At 35.0% G+C, this 20,292-nt stretch overlaps 1 protein-coding gene across 1 annotated transcript in view; it reads right to left on the bottom strand.

Annotated features, from left to right (window-relative positions):
• LOC109052205 (potassium channel subfamily T member 2-like) overlaps window positions 1-8,337 on the bottom strand; it is a 37,348-nt gene extending 29,011 nt beyond the window's left edge. The window contains exons 1-8 of the mRNA XM_042732776.1: window positions 7,797-8,337; window positions 7,429-7,528; window positions 6,667-6,720; window positions 5,247-5,295; window positions 3,620-3,679; window positions 2,474-2,548; window positions 1,285-1,368; window positions 870-964 (exon numbers count right to left, since the gene is read on the bottom strand). Coding sequence (XP_042588710.1) covers window positions 870-964; window positions 1,285-1,368; window positions 2,474-2,548; window positions 3,620-3,679; window positions 5,247-5,295; window positions 6,667-6,720; window positions 7,429-7,528; window positions 7,797-7,992 — 713 coding nt within the window. The 5' untranslated portion in view covers window positions 7,993-8,337. The remainder of the gene's footprint in view (window positions 1-869; window positions 965-1,284; window positions 1,369-2,473; window positions 2,549-3,619; window positions 3,680-5,246; window positions 5,296-6,666; window positions 6,721-7,428; window positions 7,529-7,796) is intronic.
• Between the last annotated feature and the right edge of the window lie 11,955 nt (window positions 8,338-20,292).

Below are 20,292 nucleotides of genomic sequence, written 5' to 3' on the forward strand. Positions count from 1 at the left end.
TGCAGTGTACAATGCAAAAAGACCTTGTTTCTTGCAACAAAAACACTATTAGCTGTCTTACTGACATATTGTAAATTGTCTGTCTTAGAATTTGTCTTACTGACATATTGTAAATTGTCTTATTAGCTGTCTTACTGACATATTGTAAATTGTCTGTTTTTGATACTGTACCTTAACAGTATTAAAAGTAAAATTCAGTCGCCCTCGTGTCGTTCCAAACCCGTATGAAAATCTTTCAACTGCAGAACACAAAAGAAAACATTTTTAAGAACTGTTTTGTTTGTACAATGAAAGTCAATGGGGACAAAAAAAATCATACAAGTTTGGAAGAACTTGAGACGTGTACAAATTAAAAAAAAAGAAAAGAAAAAAAAAATATATATATACACTCACACACACACACACACATTAATTTGATCAAAAGTGACAGTAAATCAATTTTAATTTCAAATAAATGCTGTTCTTTTGAACTCACTATTCAACAAAAAATTCTGTCAAAATGTATCATGGTTTTTACAACAATATTAAGCAGCACAACTGTTTTCAACACTGATAATAATAAGAAATGTTTATTGAGCACCAAATCGGCATATTAGAATTATTTCTGAAGGATCATGTGACACTGTAATGATGCTGAAAATTCAGCTTTGCATCACAGGAATAAATCACACACACACACACACACACACACACACACACGCGCACACACACACACACACACACACATATATATATACTCAAATATGATCACTTGTAATAAATTGTAATAATATTTCACAATATTACAGTTTTACTGCATTTTTGATCAAATGAATGCAGCCCTGTTGAGCATAAGAGACTTCTTAATAAATATATATATTTTCTCTCACCAAGTGAAGATGAGGCAGACCAGGGTGCTGATGAGGATGAGCACCTGGTTGAACATGGCCGAGTGTGTTCGCTGAATCGCTCTGTGCAGGTCATTCTGAAAACAACATGAAGAAGGAGGAGAGAGACACAGAGATAAAAGAAGGCAGAGACAAGAGACAGTGAGACCTTTAATAACACAGTGCCATTGTGCTTGTACTTATTACGATAAAAATCCAAAAACAATAATCTAGAGCTCTGGAAAATTCGATAACCAGCCAGCTTTCAGCAGTACAGGACAGATAGATTCAGAAAAATAAGGCCTGAGGTTGAAGTGAGATAGGATGGAGAGGAAAATAAGAGCTTTGTGATGAAAGTGGATACACACTGACACAATTGCTCAGGAATACGGGATAGAGGATAGGCTTCATTTCTTACAATCATGTTCTCAAGAGCGTGTTTGGCCAGCCAGCAGTTCAGGAAAACAGGAATAAACAAGTTTCTGAAGGAGGGCAAAATCACCTGATTGGAAAGAAAAAAAAAACTTTATTTCCTTTAATTCAAAGAGTTTTGTGATACAGCTATAACACACAACACAGTTTCTACCACCACAATTCAAGAGCACTGTTGCGCCGTTGATGAATCTTCAGCATCATGGCAAAAAAATATATATACATATTCTAGTTATTTCTAAACATATGTAGATTATAAAACACAACAGCTTTCTATTTCAACTGGTGCAGTTCTTTTTAATGAATCCGATTATGCAAACAGGAACAGTCAATCTGAATTAACTTACTAAAGACTGTTATGAAAATAATGTTACAAATGCATATTTAGCATGCAAGTAAAATTTAAATCAACCTATACTGATTTGTTGTAATAATAATAATAGTAAATAATAAAATTAAACACAACATTATTATTATTATTTATTAATGTTGTTGTTGTTGTTGTTGTAAAAAACAGAATAACAGAAACTAAATTGTTTTAACTGTTAGTAAACTTTAAGTATTAAATTATGCTAAATAATAATAATAATGCCAGAATCAAAATATGTTTTGTAATTTTTAGTAAAATAAAATAATCATTACTATACAATATGTTTAACAAAATTAAACAACAACAACAATAATACTGTCAGAAATGAAAGTTTTTAAATTGTTAGTAAAACTATTAATGTTGTTTAATCAAATAAAAACAGAAACAAAATAGTTTTCTACCTATTAGTAAAATATAATTATTATATAATCTTTAAAAAAGCTTTGATAGGATTGTTAGTAAAATAATAAATAATATTATAATTAATGTGTCTAATAAAACATAGTACTTCTACTACTTCCGCTACTGGCACTAATAATAGAAACAAAATGTTGGCAATTGTTAGTAAAATATAATTATTAATAAATTATATTAAAAATTATATTCATTATATTTAAATTATATTATGTGTAATTATTATAATTAATATCATAATTATACATAAGTTATATAAAATGATTTTTTTTTTTTATATTATAATACAAATAAATAATAAAATAGTGTGACAGAAACAGAAACAATATCATTTTTGATTGTTAGGCCTAGTTCTGGAGGTGGAGCAGTCCCATTGACTTCTTGTACTCACAGTGATCACGAAAGGAACGGCGCTGATCATCTCCAGAATGAACGGAATGCGCAACACTTGCTCCCAAACGTTGCCCTGGAAACAAGGACACTCTTGTCAGGGTCAAGAAACACTGTTGTCTGTGTGACCTCTTAGATTAAAGGATAAAACGTTGCTTTGATTGGGTTGGATCCATTGAAGAACAGCAGGTTAGGCAGCTAAAGGTCACTCTCCTCACCCCACTCGGAAATATGTTTCATTTATCGGTTGCGGTTGAGCCTGTGGCTGAATTAAGGTGTTAAACGTCTGCCATATTTCAAAAGCTGGATGTATGTTTAGGTCTCAACCATGTGGGCCCTGCGTGGGTGAGGAGGCCTAGATGGTGTCGAAAGAAATCAATGCAGAACAAAGAGTGTGAGAGATGTGTTGATGCAGGTTGTGCTCATCGCATGGGAATCAAAGAGATGTAGGAGACTCTAAGAGATCCCTTTACTATCGGCGTCTGGAGGACAAACATGTCTTGTGTTTTCTCTGCCCACTTAATCCCTTCAAAACAGTTCAACACAAATGCTTCCTCTATCAGTCGCTCCCTAACACGGTTGAAAAAAACAGGTCTAAACAGCTTATGGTGGTTAAAGGGATAGTTCACCTTCAGTTGCTGGTCCCCATTGACTTGCATAGTATGTTTTTTTTCATACTATAGAAGTCAATGGGGACCAGCAACTGTAGGTGAACTATCCCCTTGAGCTTGTTTTTGTAGCTTGCTTAAGTATATTCCTTTTATTTCATAAACTAATAACTAATCTTTGTTAAAGTAAACTAGAGATTTCATTTCCACTACTGTCATTTCCACGAAAACAAAAAAAAGAGACATTAGTAATGATTAGTGATTCGTGTCAGTTACTGTAGCCCCTCCTGGTAGAAGTTGTAACTAACAAAGCCTGTTTCTTCTTTGACATTCATTCAAAATCAGACATGTTTTCTGACTAAATGAAAGTCAGGCAGGACTCTTAAAAGGTAAAATGGGCTTGCAGTCGGTATTGTAATGACCGGAAATGCTAACAGATACAGATAGCTCTCTCCAGGTATTACAGACCTCTTTGAAGCCAAGAGGGTCTCATAGTGGACTAGTGATAAAACCTTGGGAACATGTGTTGTTTGACTCACCTTGTAGCTGAGGTACACCAGCAACATGGTCTCTGAAAAACTGATGAATGCAACAAGCACCTGGAGAGAGGTGAAAACAGACAAACAGAGAGACAAAAAGGGACAAAGATGAGAGAGAAGCAGAGGTTGTGCAGGAAGAAACAGCAGGGGCAGCATGTTTCACACTGTCTGAGAATAAATGACCAAACTGAGGGCAACACAACAATGGCAAATGTATCTGAGTGTGTCTTTCAACCACAGGCACTTTTATGAACTATGGGTTGATTTTTAGTAAAGCTAACAGGTTTTTGTTATATGAAGGTCACAAAAACTTTCCTCAAAAAATCATGAAAATGCTGAATCATTTATTTTTGCTACTTTTATGTAAAAAAAAAAAAAAAATCTATCACAACGCTTTTAAGTTTCAGTCTTAAAATATTAACATTTCAACATGTATGAACAAAACTTTTAACACATACATACATAAATTAATGGTAACACTTTACAATAAGATTCCAGTAGTTAACAATATTTAAAATGAACTAAAAATGAAAAACACTTTTAAAGCATTTATTAACTGTAGTTCATGTTAGTTTCAACATTTACTAATAAATAATTAAATTTAAAAGTTGTATCTATTAACATTATTAATAACTGATGAATAATTATAGATGAATACATGATATGAGACATGATGTGCAAACAAAATAAAAAGGTTTTATTAAAAACTTTCAATAAAAAATAAAAGATTTTTTATTTTTATTTAATTGTGTGTATTTGGGAAACATAAAAAGCTGGCTATAAAATTAGTATTTCCAATCATCGCACAATTTATTCCAACAATGTTTAAAAATATAATTTCCATCACTGTCATTTTCATGAAAAAACTGAATTGTGAGTTGACGTGTTGGAAATTACATTTGTTCAAAAAGGATTCCTAAAATAATCTTTTTTTTTATCTTAGCGAGAAAACAAAAAACAAAAAAACAATTCAAAAATCTAAAGATTTTTTTTTGTTCCCACTATAAAGAATCTTTTGTGGAATGGAAAGGTTCAATGAATGTTAAAGGTTCTGCGTGGAACCAGTGAAGCCAATAATGACAAAGTTCTTCTGTTATGTATAGGGTGACCATTTGTGCCATTTTCATGGGACACGTCCTGGCCAGGGTTTCTATGTTGGCTAAAATATCCCAGATTTTGTTTTCAAATTTCTAAAACCTATATCGGTGTATGACATCCGCAAGAGCGGATTTTTCAAATTTCTAAATTTGAATCATTCTCACGGTACTTTGATGTCATACAATGATCGGTCTGCGCATTAGTATTTGCATTGCTTTGACCATTCTCTGTAGATCCCACCTTCTCACGCGTCATGATTGGTCTGCCTGCACGTTATTGGTCAAGCTACTTTTAGATCATTACCTTCAGCAAGTATGAACACAGTAAAACAAAGCCAAATATAGAAATCCTGGCCACGTATAGCCACCCTAGTTATATATGAACATCCACTGCTTCAGTATTAAATAAAACCGCCTGAGTCTGAAAAGTGTTTAAAAAATACCTTTTTAAAATCCCAAAAGTGCCTGTAGAAGAAACACCTGTGTATGTGTGAGTGTGTGAGTGACAGAGAGGATTTATTTGTTCTGACCTGAAGAGCCCAGAGTGGCAGAGGCCTGTTCACCCAAATAATGAGGGACCTGATGACAGGAAGCCATTATTTGAATAAAATGAGATAAAGAATGAAAAGAAAATTACAAATTACACACGCTTGGATCAAGAAGAGAGCTCATAATTGAACACTTTTTTTTCACACGTCAAACAAACAAACCAATTCCAGACTCCAATCCATTTACAATGCCTGAGCAATAATCACATTCAAAACAACATTTCTGGTACGAATGAAGAAATCAAAGCTGTGTGGTGTGTATTCTGAATTAAAGTAATGCCATCGTGTCAGACACACACCATTAAATGCTTGCAGACTACCACCAGAATTTTTGATGTTTAATAAATGGCAAAAACCAAACTGCCTTGTTAAACGTCACAGAGACTCCTGGTGAAGAGCCCTGAAGTCAATAAATCAATTCTACTGTTGGCATGAGACAAAACAGCCTGGTTGTAAACAACACCAGGCATTTCCAGCAAAAAAGTCAATTGAATCATACCCAGTTAGAACATGCTGTATGCTTAATATATTGTTTAATTATGAAGAGTGGGATTCTAGACCAATCAGATTACACTGTGGGTGGGGCTACCCAGCACACAATTAATTGCATGTTATTTGCAATTTAAATGAAAAAGTATCATGGTTTAAATTTTTATTAAACGAAGTTAGCTGAACTTTACAGTGTTTTTGACTCACTAAAGTAAAAATATGAAATATTTGTATGAAATATGGTTTAAGGTTTACTACTGAATGTACCGACAAACATTAATGGTAAACTAAAATATACAATAATGTAATTTCTATTGAAACTTCAATGTATTGTTATAATTGTAATACGCTGTAATACATTGTAATTGCTTGTTGCATTCATCAGTAATAACATATTTGTGATAAAGAAGTTGTATATTAGTATGTTTAAAATATTAATATTGAATAACACACTACAGTTAAAATTTAAATCAATATTCTTTAGTATGTTAGTAAACATCAAAATAAGTGAACCTCTTTAAAACAATTTAAAATGTACCTTAAAGTAAAACTTATAATTTGACAAAATGCACTTTTGAAAGTGGACAATCTTTGCATACATTTGATTGACCTAAATATTATATTATCTGCAAGAACAGTTTTTTTTTTAATATACTTTTAGAAGTTGAAGTACACTACAAATTCCCATTCAGTACAATTAAGTTCATTTTCACAAGGGTAAGCTAAATGGGAAATATCAGAAGAGATGAGCTACAAAGTTAGTTTTAAAGACCCAATAAACATCTTAAACAGAGGAGATTCTCAAACATTACACATTTGTATTGATTTTCTTCAGATCTTCTCTATTAAAATGGCCACATGCCTGTGTTTTATATTCATTTCTCATGCCAGAGTCAAGAGCCTGGATACTTACCAGTCGAAATGGCTTCTGTTGTGAGCAGATGCATTCTGTCTGAGACAGCCAGGACTGCAGGGGAAGCAAACACACACAGATAAGAGTTTTTATGCATGGACTATTCAAAGGCACTTCAGATCTCACTTTCCCTTCGTCTACCCACACTCTCTCTCCGACACGAACATGAACTCTTCTCTGAACTGAAAATAGATCCCACAGTTTTCACTTTTGACCATCTTTCTCCTTTCCTGTCATTCAGTTGCATCTCTTCGGCATGAGTTCCTCGATATGCTGTTCTTCTGCACTTTGGCAGAAAATACGTTTATACTTTTTTCACTTACACTCAGAAACGAAGCAGACTCTGACCTGTCTCTCTATATGCTTGTCTCCCTGTGTCACAAGTCCAGTGAGAGTTGTTGATTTAGAGTTACATGAGTGACAATCACTGCTGCCAATGCTACAAAGTAAAATGTTATGCTAATGAGCAGTGATGTAATGCAGCGACCAGCAATGGAAGTGCAGACATCCGATCTAGAGCAGGAACACCTCTACTAGCAACAGTACAGCGAGTCAGTGACCTCAAGCGATTAAACGCTACCTTAAAGATACGTTCACACTGACAGTTAGCAATTAGTCAAGATTGTCATATAACTGCGCTACTGGTTCTCAACAATTTAAAACTTCAGCTGCATTGGGCTCTGCAGATCCAAGATCCTACTGAAACAACTTTTGCTTCGAGTGCACGGAACAAAGTTTCAGTGCCATGTGGCTGTGTCTCACCAGTCTCTCTCCTCCCGCGGGTCGTCTAGCAGGACTCGTACGATGTAGAGCAGGCAGCTCAGAACCTTCAGGAAGAAGTTGAAGAGTCGTACTCTCAAACCTGCACACAAGAGCATGAGGCCGTCACTAATCAGCATCACAAAGAGCTTCACAAACAACAACACGCAGCCGAGTACTCACGGACAGGACACGACAGCTAGAAGACAGCACATCAAACGCGCAGAAACAAATACAAGACCAACCAATTACCCAGCACCAGCTCCACAGAGCCACTCACAGGGGCCAACAGCACTCCACGTGAAAGCAAAAACAAACTACCACCTCACAGGACAAGAAAAGCCACAATTAGAGTCTGGGCAAGAACTCACTGGATCTTTGGTTTTTGATGAAGAACAGCTTCAGACGTTCCTTGAAAGTGTTTTCATTCACATAGAACTCTACCTGCACTCTAAAAGGAATGATGATGTTTGGTTGGAGATAAACAAGAGATGGAGAGGAAGGGGGAAGGATGGACAATGATGACATATGTGAGAGAGGAGGCAAGAAAGTTAGACTTATTGCCATTGCGGTAATATAAAAAGCAATCAGTTGAGAGCTACAAAGCGATGTTGCTATATTAAAGACTAATGTGCACAAGGTGTCCGTGGTTGACCTCGCTATCTGCGCTGACTTAGTTCAGAATTATAAATGACTTGCACAGCAAGGGGGAGTGTAACTGGAGGAGACATAACTCTGGTGCTTCTTCATTTTGCTCCACAGTCTGCAACAAACAGAGATCTGGAACTGAGTGAAGAGGAATATTCCAGCTCATGTTCAACCCGATGCCCGATGCAGTGTTTGCTGCGGCAAGATGCCAATCACCACAGGCAATCTTTTTGAAACACAAATGGAAATGTGTTTTCTTGCACTTACAAATGTTTACTAGATGGTTTAAAAGCAGAAATGGGAAGCGCATGTTTTTTGTAAAGCACTTAAATGGATTCCTCAGTAAAAAGGTTTGTTGTTGGAGCTGTAGAAATGTCCAAATCAGTCTATTTAGAGCAATCTGAAGGGTGCAAGGCATTGCTGTACGCATTTGAAAGACCCTAGATGAATATAAATGCTTAGCATTTATTCTGAATTAGACCATAATAACTTTCCAATAATACACTGTTGATTTGAATCGTCATTTTGGTTCAGATTGAAATTCTAGTGTTGTTTTATCATTAAATGAGGATGCAAACATAATGTGGAACCAACACCAGATTGTTATTTAATATATGGGTTTACATTATCCAAAATAAATTGCAGTGAGTTTAAGGAACACATATTTGACACCTACATAAACCAATTAAAGCTGACATGTTAGTGTTGACTTAACATTGTTTCAATGCTCATTTCATTTCTGGGTTAAACATCAAAATTCACATTTACAGATGTACTGTATAGGCTTTTGGAAAAATGTTCTTCATTTGAATTTATTTCAACTTCCATACTGTATTTGAAGCATTTGGTAAAACCCAGCACACAAAAATGAAATTATGTAAACTATATTTCCAATTATAGTCATTTTACAACCCCAGGTAAGATTTTAAATAGGCCTAAAACACCTTTTTGAAATAAAATGAAATGCCAAGATTTACACAGTATCACATGATTATAGACCATGCCCTTCCACATCCAACCCTGGTTTTCATGCATGGATGCAAAGTGAAAAGTAAATTATTATTTTTTTAGCTGGGTCATGAAAGAAAATTTCTCAGATGTGGCTCAGATGTGTTTCATAACTCATAATTGAGAACTTGGTTGGGATTCTCAGTTACAGTATGTATTTACGTTGTGCTTAACTGGAAGTAAATTAAATGCAAAGACACAAAAGAGCTTTTTTTCTGTATTGTGACATACATCCGAGTGAAACTGATTATTGATGTCGACATCAGTAGCTGATTGTATGGAGGCAGATGTGAGTGCAAGCTTGCAGTTGATTGTAAGAAAATGTTCATTCATTCATTTAGGCCAGAGAAGAACTTCCTTGAGTTTTTTTCTCCATTTACTTAGTTGTGGTTTAAAAGACATTTAATATTCAGTAGTATCCTTGATTTGACACGTGAACAAAACTTGAACTGAACTGAGCTGGATGATCATCACACTATTGTCTTCTGTAGAGCTGCTTTACAGCTGAATCAAGTTTGTTTATAATTAACAAATTATGCAACATCAACTGTTATTAAACTGAACTGAATCAACACTGGCGTTTTGGACTGCAGTGTGGAGCGGATCTTATGACATCAGTCAAAGTTAATATTTAGGGCTGGGCACTGATATCATATCGAGAAAAACTACCGTTAAAGACACACTGAAAATAAAACTGAAAGACCTTCACAACAACCTGTCAAAATAAAAGTCTGGTTTAACTTGAAGAAATTATGACAGAAATATATTACTATTGTATACTAAATCAGAATTCTCAAAGTAATAATAATAATAATTTTAAGGAATATCATACAACCAATGTATTTTTCATTAATGTATACAGTTCTGTTGTAAATTAATTTCTTTTGATTTCATTTTTAAAGCATGATTATGGGGCCCTAATTTAAAAGGTATTTTATTTCGTGGAGTTTAATTTATTCTCAAGGCCTAACAAACGCTAAATGAATATTGCTATAAATATTGATATGGTATGATATGGAAAAACCTTGTGATAATATTTTTGGCCTTATCGCCCAGCCCTATCTTTCAGTCTTATGGTTAGCCTCAGTTTAGAGTGATAAATATTTTAAATGTTTATGCTGTTAAACTTCCTTTCCTGTTTTACACTTCCCAGTTCATTTATACACATTGAAAGACAAATCAGTATGATTGTCTGTGGTAAATGACAGCACACCACAGTAGCTGTCCACACACATGAAGCTGTAAATAACAATTATGTTCCTTTAAAGGTCACTCATGGGAGAATGTCACACATATTGAGTTTGTTGTTCTCCAACACATTACACATTCCTTTTGCTCTGTTTTAATCACTTTTCCTCGGCTCCAGCTACCCAGGGACTCATAAAGAGGGATTAGCCACAGACCAGATCAGTGTGAGCTGGACCGATCCAGTCTTTTAAAGACTTCCTCTTAGATCTCTGGAGCCAGCCTCATTACCACAGAGCTCTGCGTAATTGGACGGAAACACGGAGGGACACATAATATCCGGTGAGTCATATCATAACAATGGGAATAAAGGATTAGAGGAGAGAACACGGGCCAAGCACATGTGTGATCTGTCTGTCTCTCACACTCATATGTCAGGGAAAAAAAGCGATAATGCGAATTTACAGTCTGGAAGGGGTCCTGGACCCCACGTGGTGGTCAACCCTAACATATCCTCTCCTCACAGGACCCCGCCACATCATGCTGGATGTTGCTATGGCGACAGAGAGCACCTTCGGGATTCCTAACACACACATCTAGTTGTAATAATCAAGTTTTGTGGGCGTGGAGGACTTGATTCATTCTCAGCTCCTTGAGAATAATGGCCTGTGCACATAGTCTTACCTACTGGAAGTGCAATGATTGCACCTCCAGTGAGAAATCCAGCATTACATTAATATGTGTTACAAAAATTAAATAATAAAAAATAAAAAGAGCACTCTCTTGATGAAACAAGTATCATTATTTTCGCCATTGTGATGGCCACTTTAACAACACTTTTTCTTTGTGTCTGTGTGTTGACTAGGATATTAAGCATAACCAAAACCTAGAGAAAAAGATTACAGGATGTACTATCTTGAAAACACGTCCAGGTAACACCTATATTAAAATTAAAATATTACAACTGCATTATATTATTCTCTCTGTCACCTCTCTTTCTCTCTCTCTCTATATATATATTTTTCCCCATTGTAACAGTGTAATTTTTGTATCATTGAGATACTAAACAAAAATATCATTTTTATATGTATTTATAATATATATATATATAGATTTTATTACTATTACTATTATTTGTACATCAAGTTAACTAAATTAAAATTATATATATATATATATATATATATTATATATATATATTATATTATGTTACCTTTATTACTATTACTATTATTTGTACATCAAGTTAACTAAATTAAAATGAATTGATGTTAAATGAAAAATGTTACCTTGGCAGCTAGGTGAAATATCAAAAAAATGTTTTTTTTTGTCATGTTTCTTTCAATGCATCAGAACAGATTTTTTTTTTTTAATAATAAATTCCTATTATTTTCAATGGTGAGGATTCTCATACATTCTCATTACTGTGACATAATTCACTACTACACAGTACATTTTCATGTCCTTTTCATATCCTTTTCACAATGGGCATAATTTTTATGTAAACAAATATGAAAAATTCAATTTCTTATACATTACTTTGATTTCATGGATATTAAAATCTGACACAATGTTGTGTCTAATATTGGAAATAGGTCATAAACCTTCAGATGTTTGTTTCAGTTAATACTGGATTTCATGCAACCTTCAAGATTGTTCTTCCTTCTTTTTAATATTTCCTGTGTCCAATGCATATGTTTATTATTTTAGAAAATTTTTTGGCCAGGTTTCAGGTTTCCTACACTTTCTTCCATGTACTGGTATATCTCAATGAGATCAATAATGAAAACTGTTTTTCATGTTCTTTTTTCAGACTCTTCTTTCTCATCGCCTTGGTTGTACGTATTTTGACCATTACAGTCCTAATGTATTCATTGCTAATTAGCTTTTAAGAGTAATTGGATCCAAGACCAGAGAAAGCACAGCAACCATGAACAAGCCTTTTAATGAATCAGTGGCTAATATAAGGTGAAAGACACTTCATTAAATGTACATCAAAACATGTATTATTTATTGCCATTTCTCTACATCCAGCAGGAAAATGAGTCTAATGCTGAATGTGTGTCATTCCCATTTATTTATTTGTTCTTTTTTCATCATTTGGTCATCTTGGTATTTGTTCATTTAATCAATCCTTTGAATAACTGATAACCTGCAAATAATTGTTCACCTTCTGTACAAGTGGCTAAACCATGGCAGATGCTGATATCATATCATAATTTTATATTTCGATAATAATTTAATCAATTATTAATATTTCTTTAAAATGTATAAATGTATAATTGTAGTATGCTTTATAGTGTTGAAGTATTATAGTAATTTTTTTCATCAGGCTAATCGATAAAGAATAAAAAAAAAGTAGTTTGGTAAGCATGGAAGATACTGAATCAAACATGAGTGTGAGTATGAAATTAATAACAGCCAATTAGATATAGCACACTGGGACTTGAAAGATTTTACACTTGCTCTCGGTGTGCAAGAATCTCCTGGTCAAGTCTCAAACCCAAAGACATATTCTTTATAAAAGTTAAGCCTGGTCCATGCCTTCCTAAAACGGCTCATTCAAACACGCCCCCACATGTCTATGTTACGATGTGGGAAGATTTGCATAACGGCGCCCACGTTTATGCAAAGAAAGAACGTGTAACTTTTATTCACACTGTTGTATTGTTGTTGTCGCCGTCACCATGTCGTGGAGAAGCTGTGTGTTTCGTTGTTAATGTAAAACTACTTTGTTTGGTCTTCCAAAAGAAGACACAACTAGAAATCAGTGGTTAAGTTGTATTTACAAAACATTTCCAAAACATTCAAAAACAAATAACCATATCCTAAAAGCGCATTTTACAGAGGACTGTTTCCTGAATATGGGAGAGTAACGTTAGACTACAATGCCGGCTGTTCTTACTCACAGCCTGTAAGTACGTTTTCATATTTAAAGGATTTACCAATGATGATTCAAACGCGAATTTTGAGCAGTGTAGAGTAGCGCTTGTTGTTTGGCATTTCTCTGATCACAAATGCAGACATGGTTTTATGTTTACACGGCGCGATACGCAATGTGTAAAAATACAGTATAAGTCATTATATTCAGTAATCATGTCTCCACTGGATGCAACAAATGCCTTGTTTGTAATGGGTTTTCTTGGTTTTGTCTCGTCGAGCTGGGACACGGCATCACAGTACGGTAAGGGCTGTAACATTTCCATCACATGCTTGAGGTATTCAGCCAGTCACAATGCACTGGATAGCTGGCCAATCACAGCACACCTCACTTTTCAGAACGATGAACTTTGTAAAAAACGATGCGTTTCAGAAGGCAGGGCACAGAGGAGAAACAATAATGTACAGTATGTGGAAAATAATGTGTTTTTCGAAATTTAAACCGCATAAACATGTCATTACACCAAATACACAAAATAATGGTCTTGTTTATCAGCGTCATATGACCCCTTTTAAAGTACTTGATTATGATAGTGTTATTTGATATTATATAAAGTTCATATATTTTAAATGCACTAAATTCCAAATTCATCATTAAAAAAGATGACATGAAATGACAGTATATTTTAGATTACTAGGTAACACTTTATTTAAAGGACCAATTCTCACTGTTAACTAGTTGTTTATTATTAGCATGCATATTACTAGCATATTGGCTGATTATTAGTGCTTATAAAGCACATATTACCGCCTTATTCTACATGACTATATTTTAGATCCCTTTGTGGTACCCCATACCAACACTTAACAACTAACCTACTAACTATTAATAAGCAGCAAATTAAAAAGTGTATTGAGGCAAAAGTCATAGTTAACAGATAGTTAGTGGTGAGAATTGGTCATAGTGAGAAAAAAATAATCTCTTAAGTTCAACTAATTGCTTTTAATATAAATTTAAACTATAACAGTATATACTATTTTACTAGGATATACTATAATTGTATATAGTAATAATGTATTTTCATATTAATTGCAACAAACGTGCAGTTAAGTGTCTGAAAGCACTACATCCAGTTTAAAATCATATTATTTCTGTAATAAGTGCTCTTTTTAAAAGAAAGTATACTTCTATTTCAAATGGGGCATGTGGATTGCAATGAAGATCTATTGGCTAGCTGTCGCACAACATGTTCAGGTTGCTAAAATGCACATCACACATGCACACAAGAAACTGCTAGATTTGTGAAAAAGGACGACCGCATTAAACCTTTGAAAGGCATTCAAGAGTTTTATTTGCACTGAGGCAGTAAAAGAGACATCCACATATTTCCTAATGCCATATGATAGAAGTTTTTCTGCTTTTTGCCTTTTTATTAATAGACAGAACAGTAGAAAGTGACAGGCAACAATTGAAGAGGGAAAGGGAGAGGCCAGGGAAACATAACTTAACTCTTGCCTTCTGCATCATAAACCAATGTGCATCTGCTGGGCTGCAGCTGCAGTACTAGACTCCTGTTTAAATACACTCTATTGCATGTCAGTCTATCATTGTGGCAGCATCGATTTCACATTTACCCACATTTCAAGTGAACTGTAGTCCGTCACGTCTAAGTAGGTTCTCTGCTAGAATCAGAAACAATATGTCATTGAACGTTGGTCACAACACTTGCAAAACAATGCTATTGCCCAAGCTGAAGTATTAAATATCAACCCTGTTAATGTATTATTCGGCCACTGCATAAAACAACAGATCATTTAATCTGTGTGTGATTTTGTGCCAACTAGCTAACTAGTGAACGCACATGAAAGCGAGGCTGTGAGGGATTGACTTACAGTCTTTACAATAGAAATGTTATGTATAAACGTTCTAGATCACATATTTTTCACAACTCACAGCTCTCACAGATGTTTTGTCTGCTTTAAAGCTTTTTCGGAAAGATGTTTTGTCAGCTGGACAGTTTGTATTTTTTAAAACAACAGTACAATCCAAGCCTCTCAATTGTGTGGATTTAAATACCTGTGGTCACTTATTGCACACAACTGATTTGACTGACTCATTGAACCTTAACACAGTTTTCATTAAAAAAAAAATCTGTATTTTGAGAATTAACCAAAGCCTTATGGGTTTGGAATGACATGAGGGTGAGGAAATGATGTGAACTATGCCTTTAAGAGATTAACTCCAGTGTTAACATGTGGTTGATATTCCCAAACTGTATGTGATTTGATGCTAATTCATGGAGAAAGTCTTATTATGTGCAGTTTTGCATATCTTAAAGCTTTAAGAGCGGTTTTCTCATCCAGAGACTGGAACATCATGCATGTCCTGCAATCACAAAATCATCCACCCACTTGCTCGAGTAGACAGATGATGCACTTGGACCTGCAGATTTTTTATTTATTTTTTTCCTTTAAATAATTTTATGTAACTATCATTTACACTACAGTAACTGTGTAAGAATCTCATCACAAGACGACTCACAATCTCTCCAAACTAAACCTTGTCTTCCTGTTCCACATAGATTTTGGTTAAATCATCCTCTTCTCAAAAACTGCACTATAAGATGTGTTCATATTCATCTTATGATTTAATAAATATAATTAATATTCACACTGTCTAGACATTAAATCTTTCATATTATGTCAAGTTTTTGCAGTGTTTCACCATCCACTCATACATGCATGCTTCCATATCTTTCTGTCAATTCTCCAAAAAAAAAAAAGAAAAGGAAATTTCCTTTGTGAAAGAGAAGTACACTTTAGCATACTTTCAAAAAGATACATAGAATATAAGGAAATAATTTACTTTGAATTTAATAAATGCAATTAGTTGAAATTGAGATTGCTTTTTGACCATTTAAATAGGACTTAATGACATCTTTATATGCAATTTTAATTACATAATTACTTCCATTGTCTTTGAAATATGGTTAATGTGCCGAATGCACTGACAAACATTTATGGTAAACTAAAATATACTTAAATGTAACTTAAGGGCATATCGTCATTCCATGTCATTTTGACTCCATATTATATCTGCTTTTCTGTTTCAGGTAAGAATATAAAACAGGTTTGGAATGCCATCAGGATGAACTGTTCCTTTAAAGCTTCCCTGTGGTCTTGCTCAGTCTCACAGCAGGCTGGCATAATGCTTACCCAAGGGTCAATCGTTCCCTCTGTCATTTTCACATGTTATTTCATGTGCTTTTCTCATATGGAAAACTCTTTTCCACGAGGTAACAGCAGCAAGCAAGTAAAGTGTAAACTTCACCACATGAAAGGAGCTGAGCGCTGGGTTTGATAACACTGTTGACTAGTTAGCTAAAGGAATAAGGGAAAACATTAAAAACTCAAAAAGGCCTTTGGCTTTAAGGAGAATCAAACACACTATCCCATACAGCTCCCTTGGTGATAATGCTGGGAATACTGGCAATAAAGCTACTTTCTCAAAAAGCCAATTACTCAACAACAATAATGCCTGAAATGACTTTTTGACCATATTTAACTAATAAATATACTGTAACTCTCAAATGAAGTGCGAATGGTTTCACTGAACATGAGAGGAGGGGGACTTCTTAATAACGCTGTAAAAACTAATTAGTTATCTATCTATCTATCTATCTATCTATCTATCTATCTATCTATCTATCTATCTATCTATCTATCTATCTATCTATCTATCTATCTATATATTATGTGTGAATAAGTTTTTGACAGATTCCTAAAATATTTGTGTTTGTATTTGTGACTGTATTTATTGGCTGTAATTGGGCATTTGAATAAAAAAAATACAAAAATAAAGTGCTTTACTATTTTTTTCTGCCTTTCTGCCTACTGTAGAGTTTTGTCATTCTATACTGCAACTGTTTGAAACAACATGAGGATAATTGAATTTTTTAGGTGAACTGGTTATTATATGGTTTTCTTATTTGGTTTGTGAGTTGATGAAAAGTTAATAATAATTGAAATCATAACAATGTAATTACATACTAAAAAATATATTTTATTTGTTTACCTGCATGTCATGTGACCATTAACCGTGAAGATGGGTTGTTCAATTATTTCAATATTTACTTAAAATCTCAGTTGATACTTTAAGTATATTTTTAGTTCAAAATTGTTAAGCTGGGAATCTCTGCCTTATCATAAAAATAAATACTGCATACATATATTATATAATATTGTCTAATATTGGTATGGCAGATTTCTGAAATAAAAGACAAGCTTGTCAAAAGTCTACAAAGATTTATGGAGTGACCTTAGCACTACCCAACACTTGATCAGTCATATGCCTGGGAGTCCATTCACGTCATATGTTATATTAAGGACATGCAGACAAAAAGCAGCAATAATACAGGAAAAACGACATTCACAGATACACAGAAAGATGCTCTCTCAACCAAGACGGAAAGCAAGAAATTGCACACCTCCCTGGCACTGCATCTAAAGAAAGGTTTGTGAGTAGCCTACTTCATCCAGCCGAAAGGAGGTTGAGGCAGCCTGACCCTGACCAACTGTATACACAGTGATTTTTCAATAATTGTGGGGAGGGACATTTAGGAGGAAAAGCTATTTGAGCCTTTACAGCTCGAGACAATATTGCAAGGAAACACATTTCCAATATTCTGTTGAAGAATTTTTTCAGGTCCATACCTGAGAATGAGCTTATATGATGGATATTCCTCTGAGAGGTTATGAGAATAAAAACAACAACAACATTAAAATAGCATCTGTCTGAAAGTACTTGTATATCAGTAACAGTGGTGTCACTGGAACAGAGAGCATTCAGATGAGAAATGGAGTGTGCATCTGTAACAGCTGTGTGTGGGGCAAACAGTAGCATGTCCGCCACTGACTAGAGAGAAGAATAATACTTTATGTTGTGAACTTTAAAGTTTTTTAATGAAACTTAAGGGAGAACACAAGAATGCAATAACCTTAGATTGCTACTGCAGCTGCTGTTTTCAGCAAACATGGCTGAGATGATTAAAATGATACCTACTTACAGCTTGCTGTTAGCCTCTGACCAAATGGCACCCTTTATGTGGACTTCTTGTAAGCTTTCCTTCCCTGCAGAGTTCCATTCAAACCCTAATTAATCTACAAAATTACTGGTTGACTCTTAACTTTTATAAAGAATATCTCTTTGGATTTGAGACGTTAGTCTTTGCAACTTTACAGATCTTTTTTATGCACCAAGAGCTTGTAACACTCCACAGAGAAAGGAAAAATTGAAATCGCATCACATGACCCCTTTAAATGGGACCTGTGTGGTACTCTTGTTGGTGATGTCATGAATTAGTTTGCTCCAAGGTCCACACATGTACTTACGAACACCATTTTGAATCTTTAGATGACAAATGGGAGCAGAATCAAATCCAGCCCTGGTGGGCCTACAGAGTTTACCTCCAACCCTAATCAAAGATGCCTAAGAAAGCTAATCAAGGTTGCTAGAAACTTACAGGTAGGCATCTTTGATCAGAGTTTGAGTTTAAATCTGCAGGGCACTTGCCCTCCAGAGCAGGATTTGAGAAACCCTGCCATACAGTCTTGTGGGCTTCATGGACATAAACAAGCAAAGACTATGAGATTATTCCACGTCAAGTAAGCCATTTGGGATGTCATCAAAGTGAGCGGCACCGTGAGGGATGAGCACACCATTTGCTGCTTTCACTCAATCTTTTGTCTATGAGTGTCTCCAGCGTTTTTAAAATTGCATAAGAAGTGGCCACTCTGTGGGATGACTGATAGGAACATTTTTCTTTATCTCCAACTGTCGCCGCATAGCTTCCAGCTAACAAATAAAATTAAAGTCATCATTTACCTGCCATATGCAAGAGCCTCTGACAGTAAGTAAATGTAGCCTTTTACTTTAGTTTTTTCCCCACTGATATGAGTAGACTTGATTAAAACACTTATCACCTTCTATCTCCCATGATCCTTTACTCATGTTTCTACTCATGTGCCAGAGCTGCTTTTACATCTCTCATCAGATGAATTTATTAATGCAACCCGCATCTCCGGTTTTACTGTAATAAAATTAAGTGCGAATGACCCTAAGTGGAAGGTTAATATGGATGTTGAGGTCCAAAATGCCAGTGTAATTTAAAGAGACGTGCCCTTGGTCTAGCCCCTACTTTTAATGTCCATTAGCCCATTTAGAGTGCATCTTCCATTATGTTCCCCTAGAGCCGCAGTAGCACCCAGAGGTCTGATGGTATTAGTAAGAGACACTACTTGGCATCGCCATCCTCTCTGCCTGCTCTGTAACCATGTAAATTTCATACGGACATATTTGGCATTTCATCAAATTAAAATAAATGTCATTCTATTACATGGCCTGTCATGAACTGCCATTAAAAGCAATTTACAAATGAAAAAGGATGAAATATGATAAGCACATTGCTCTTTAAAGCCAATACAGTGTCTCTGAAGCTACAGAGGGCCTAATGAAATTCTGGAGGCATATTGCTCTAACGTGATTTGGGAGCAGGGGAGATCCAATTATGAGTGGAGTGTGTTGGAAAGACCCTTGTAGCAGAGAAACACAATGCTACACATGCACAGACAGGCATCATGGGAGAATCTGTTTTGCTTACGCCAAGGCTAGCGACTGAGCTTAGGAGGGTATTCCCTGACAGGTAATACCATACAATGTTAGCACACGGACCCTTTAGCCTCATTTTCAGAATCGTAATTTATCCTCAGAGGATCCACAAGAGTCAGCTCTCCCTTGTAATATTAATTACATTTTGCCTTTAAATAAAATAAGTCAGAGGCGGGGAGCTTGGTTTAATTCGGCAGGTCCACAGTCGTGATACTATCACTCTCCGACAAGCTTGAGGCTCTGAGGTTTATTACAGTCCAAGTTAATTAGACCCACACTCGAATTAACATCATATTAAATTAAATTCTATATTCTCTATTTATAAAAATTCGGTCATTTCACCGAACGATACATGTCAATTTCAGTTTCACTTGTAGTGTTTTCAGACTGTGTACACAAAAAGTGACTTGTTGAACTAATCCAGAGATTTCCCACCTCTGAGCCATATAAGCTAGTTTATCAAGGTTGATGCTAGACAA

Source organism: Cyprinus carpio, chromosome A3, assembly GCF_018340385.1.
Source record: "Cyprinus carpio isolate SPL01 chromosome A3, ASM1834038v1, whole genome shotgun sequence".
NCBI classification, from domain to species: Eukaryota; Metazoa; Chordata; class Actinopteri; order Cypriniformes; family Cyprinidae; genus Cyprinus; species Cyprinus carpio.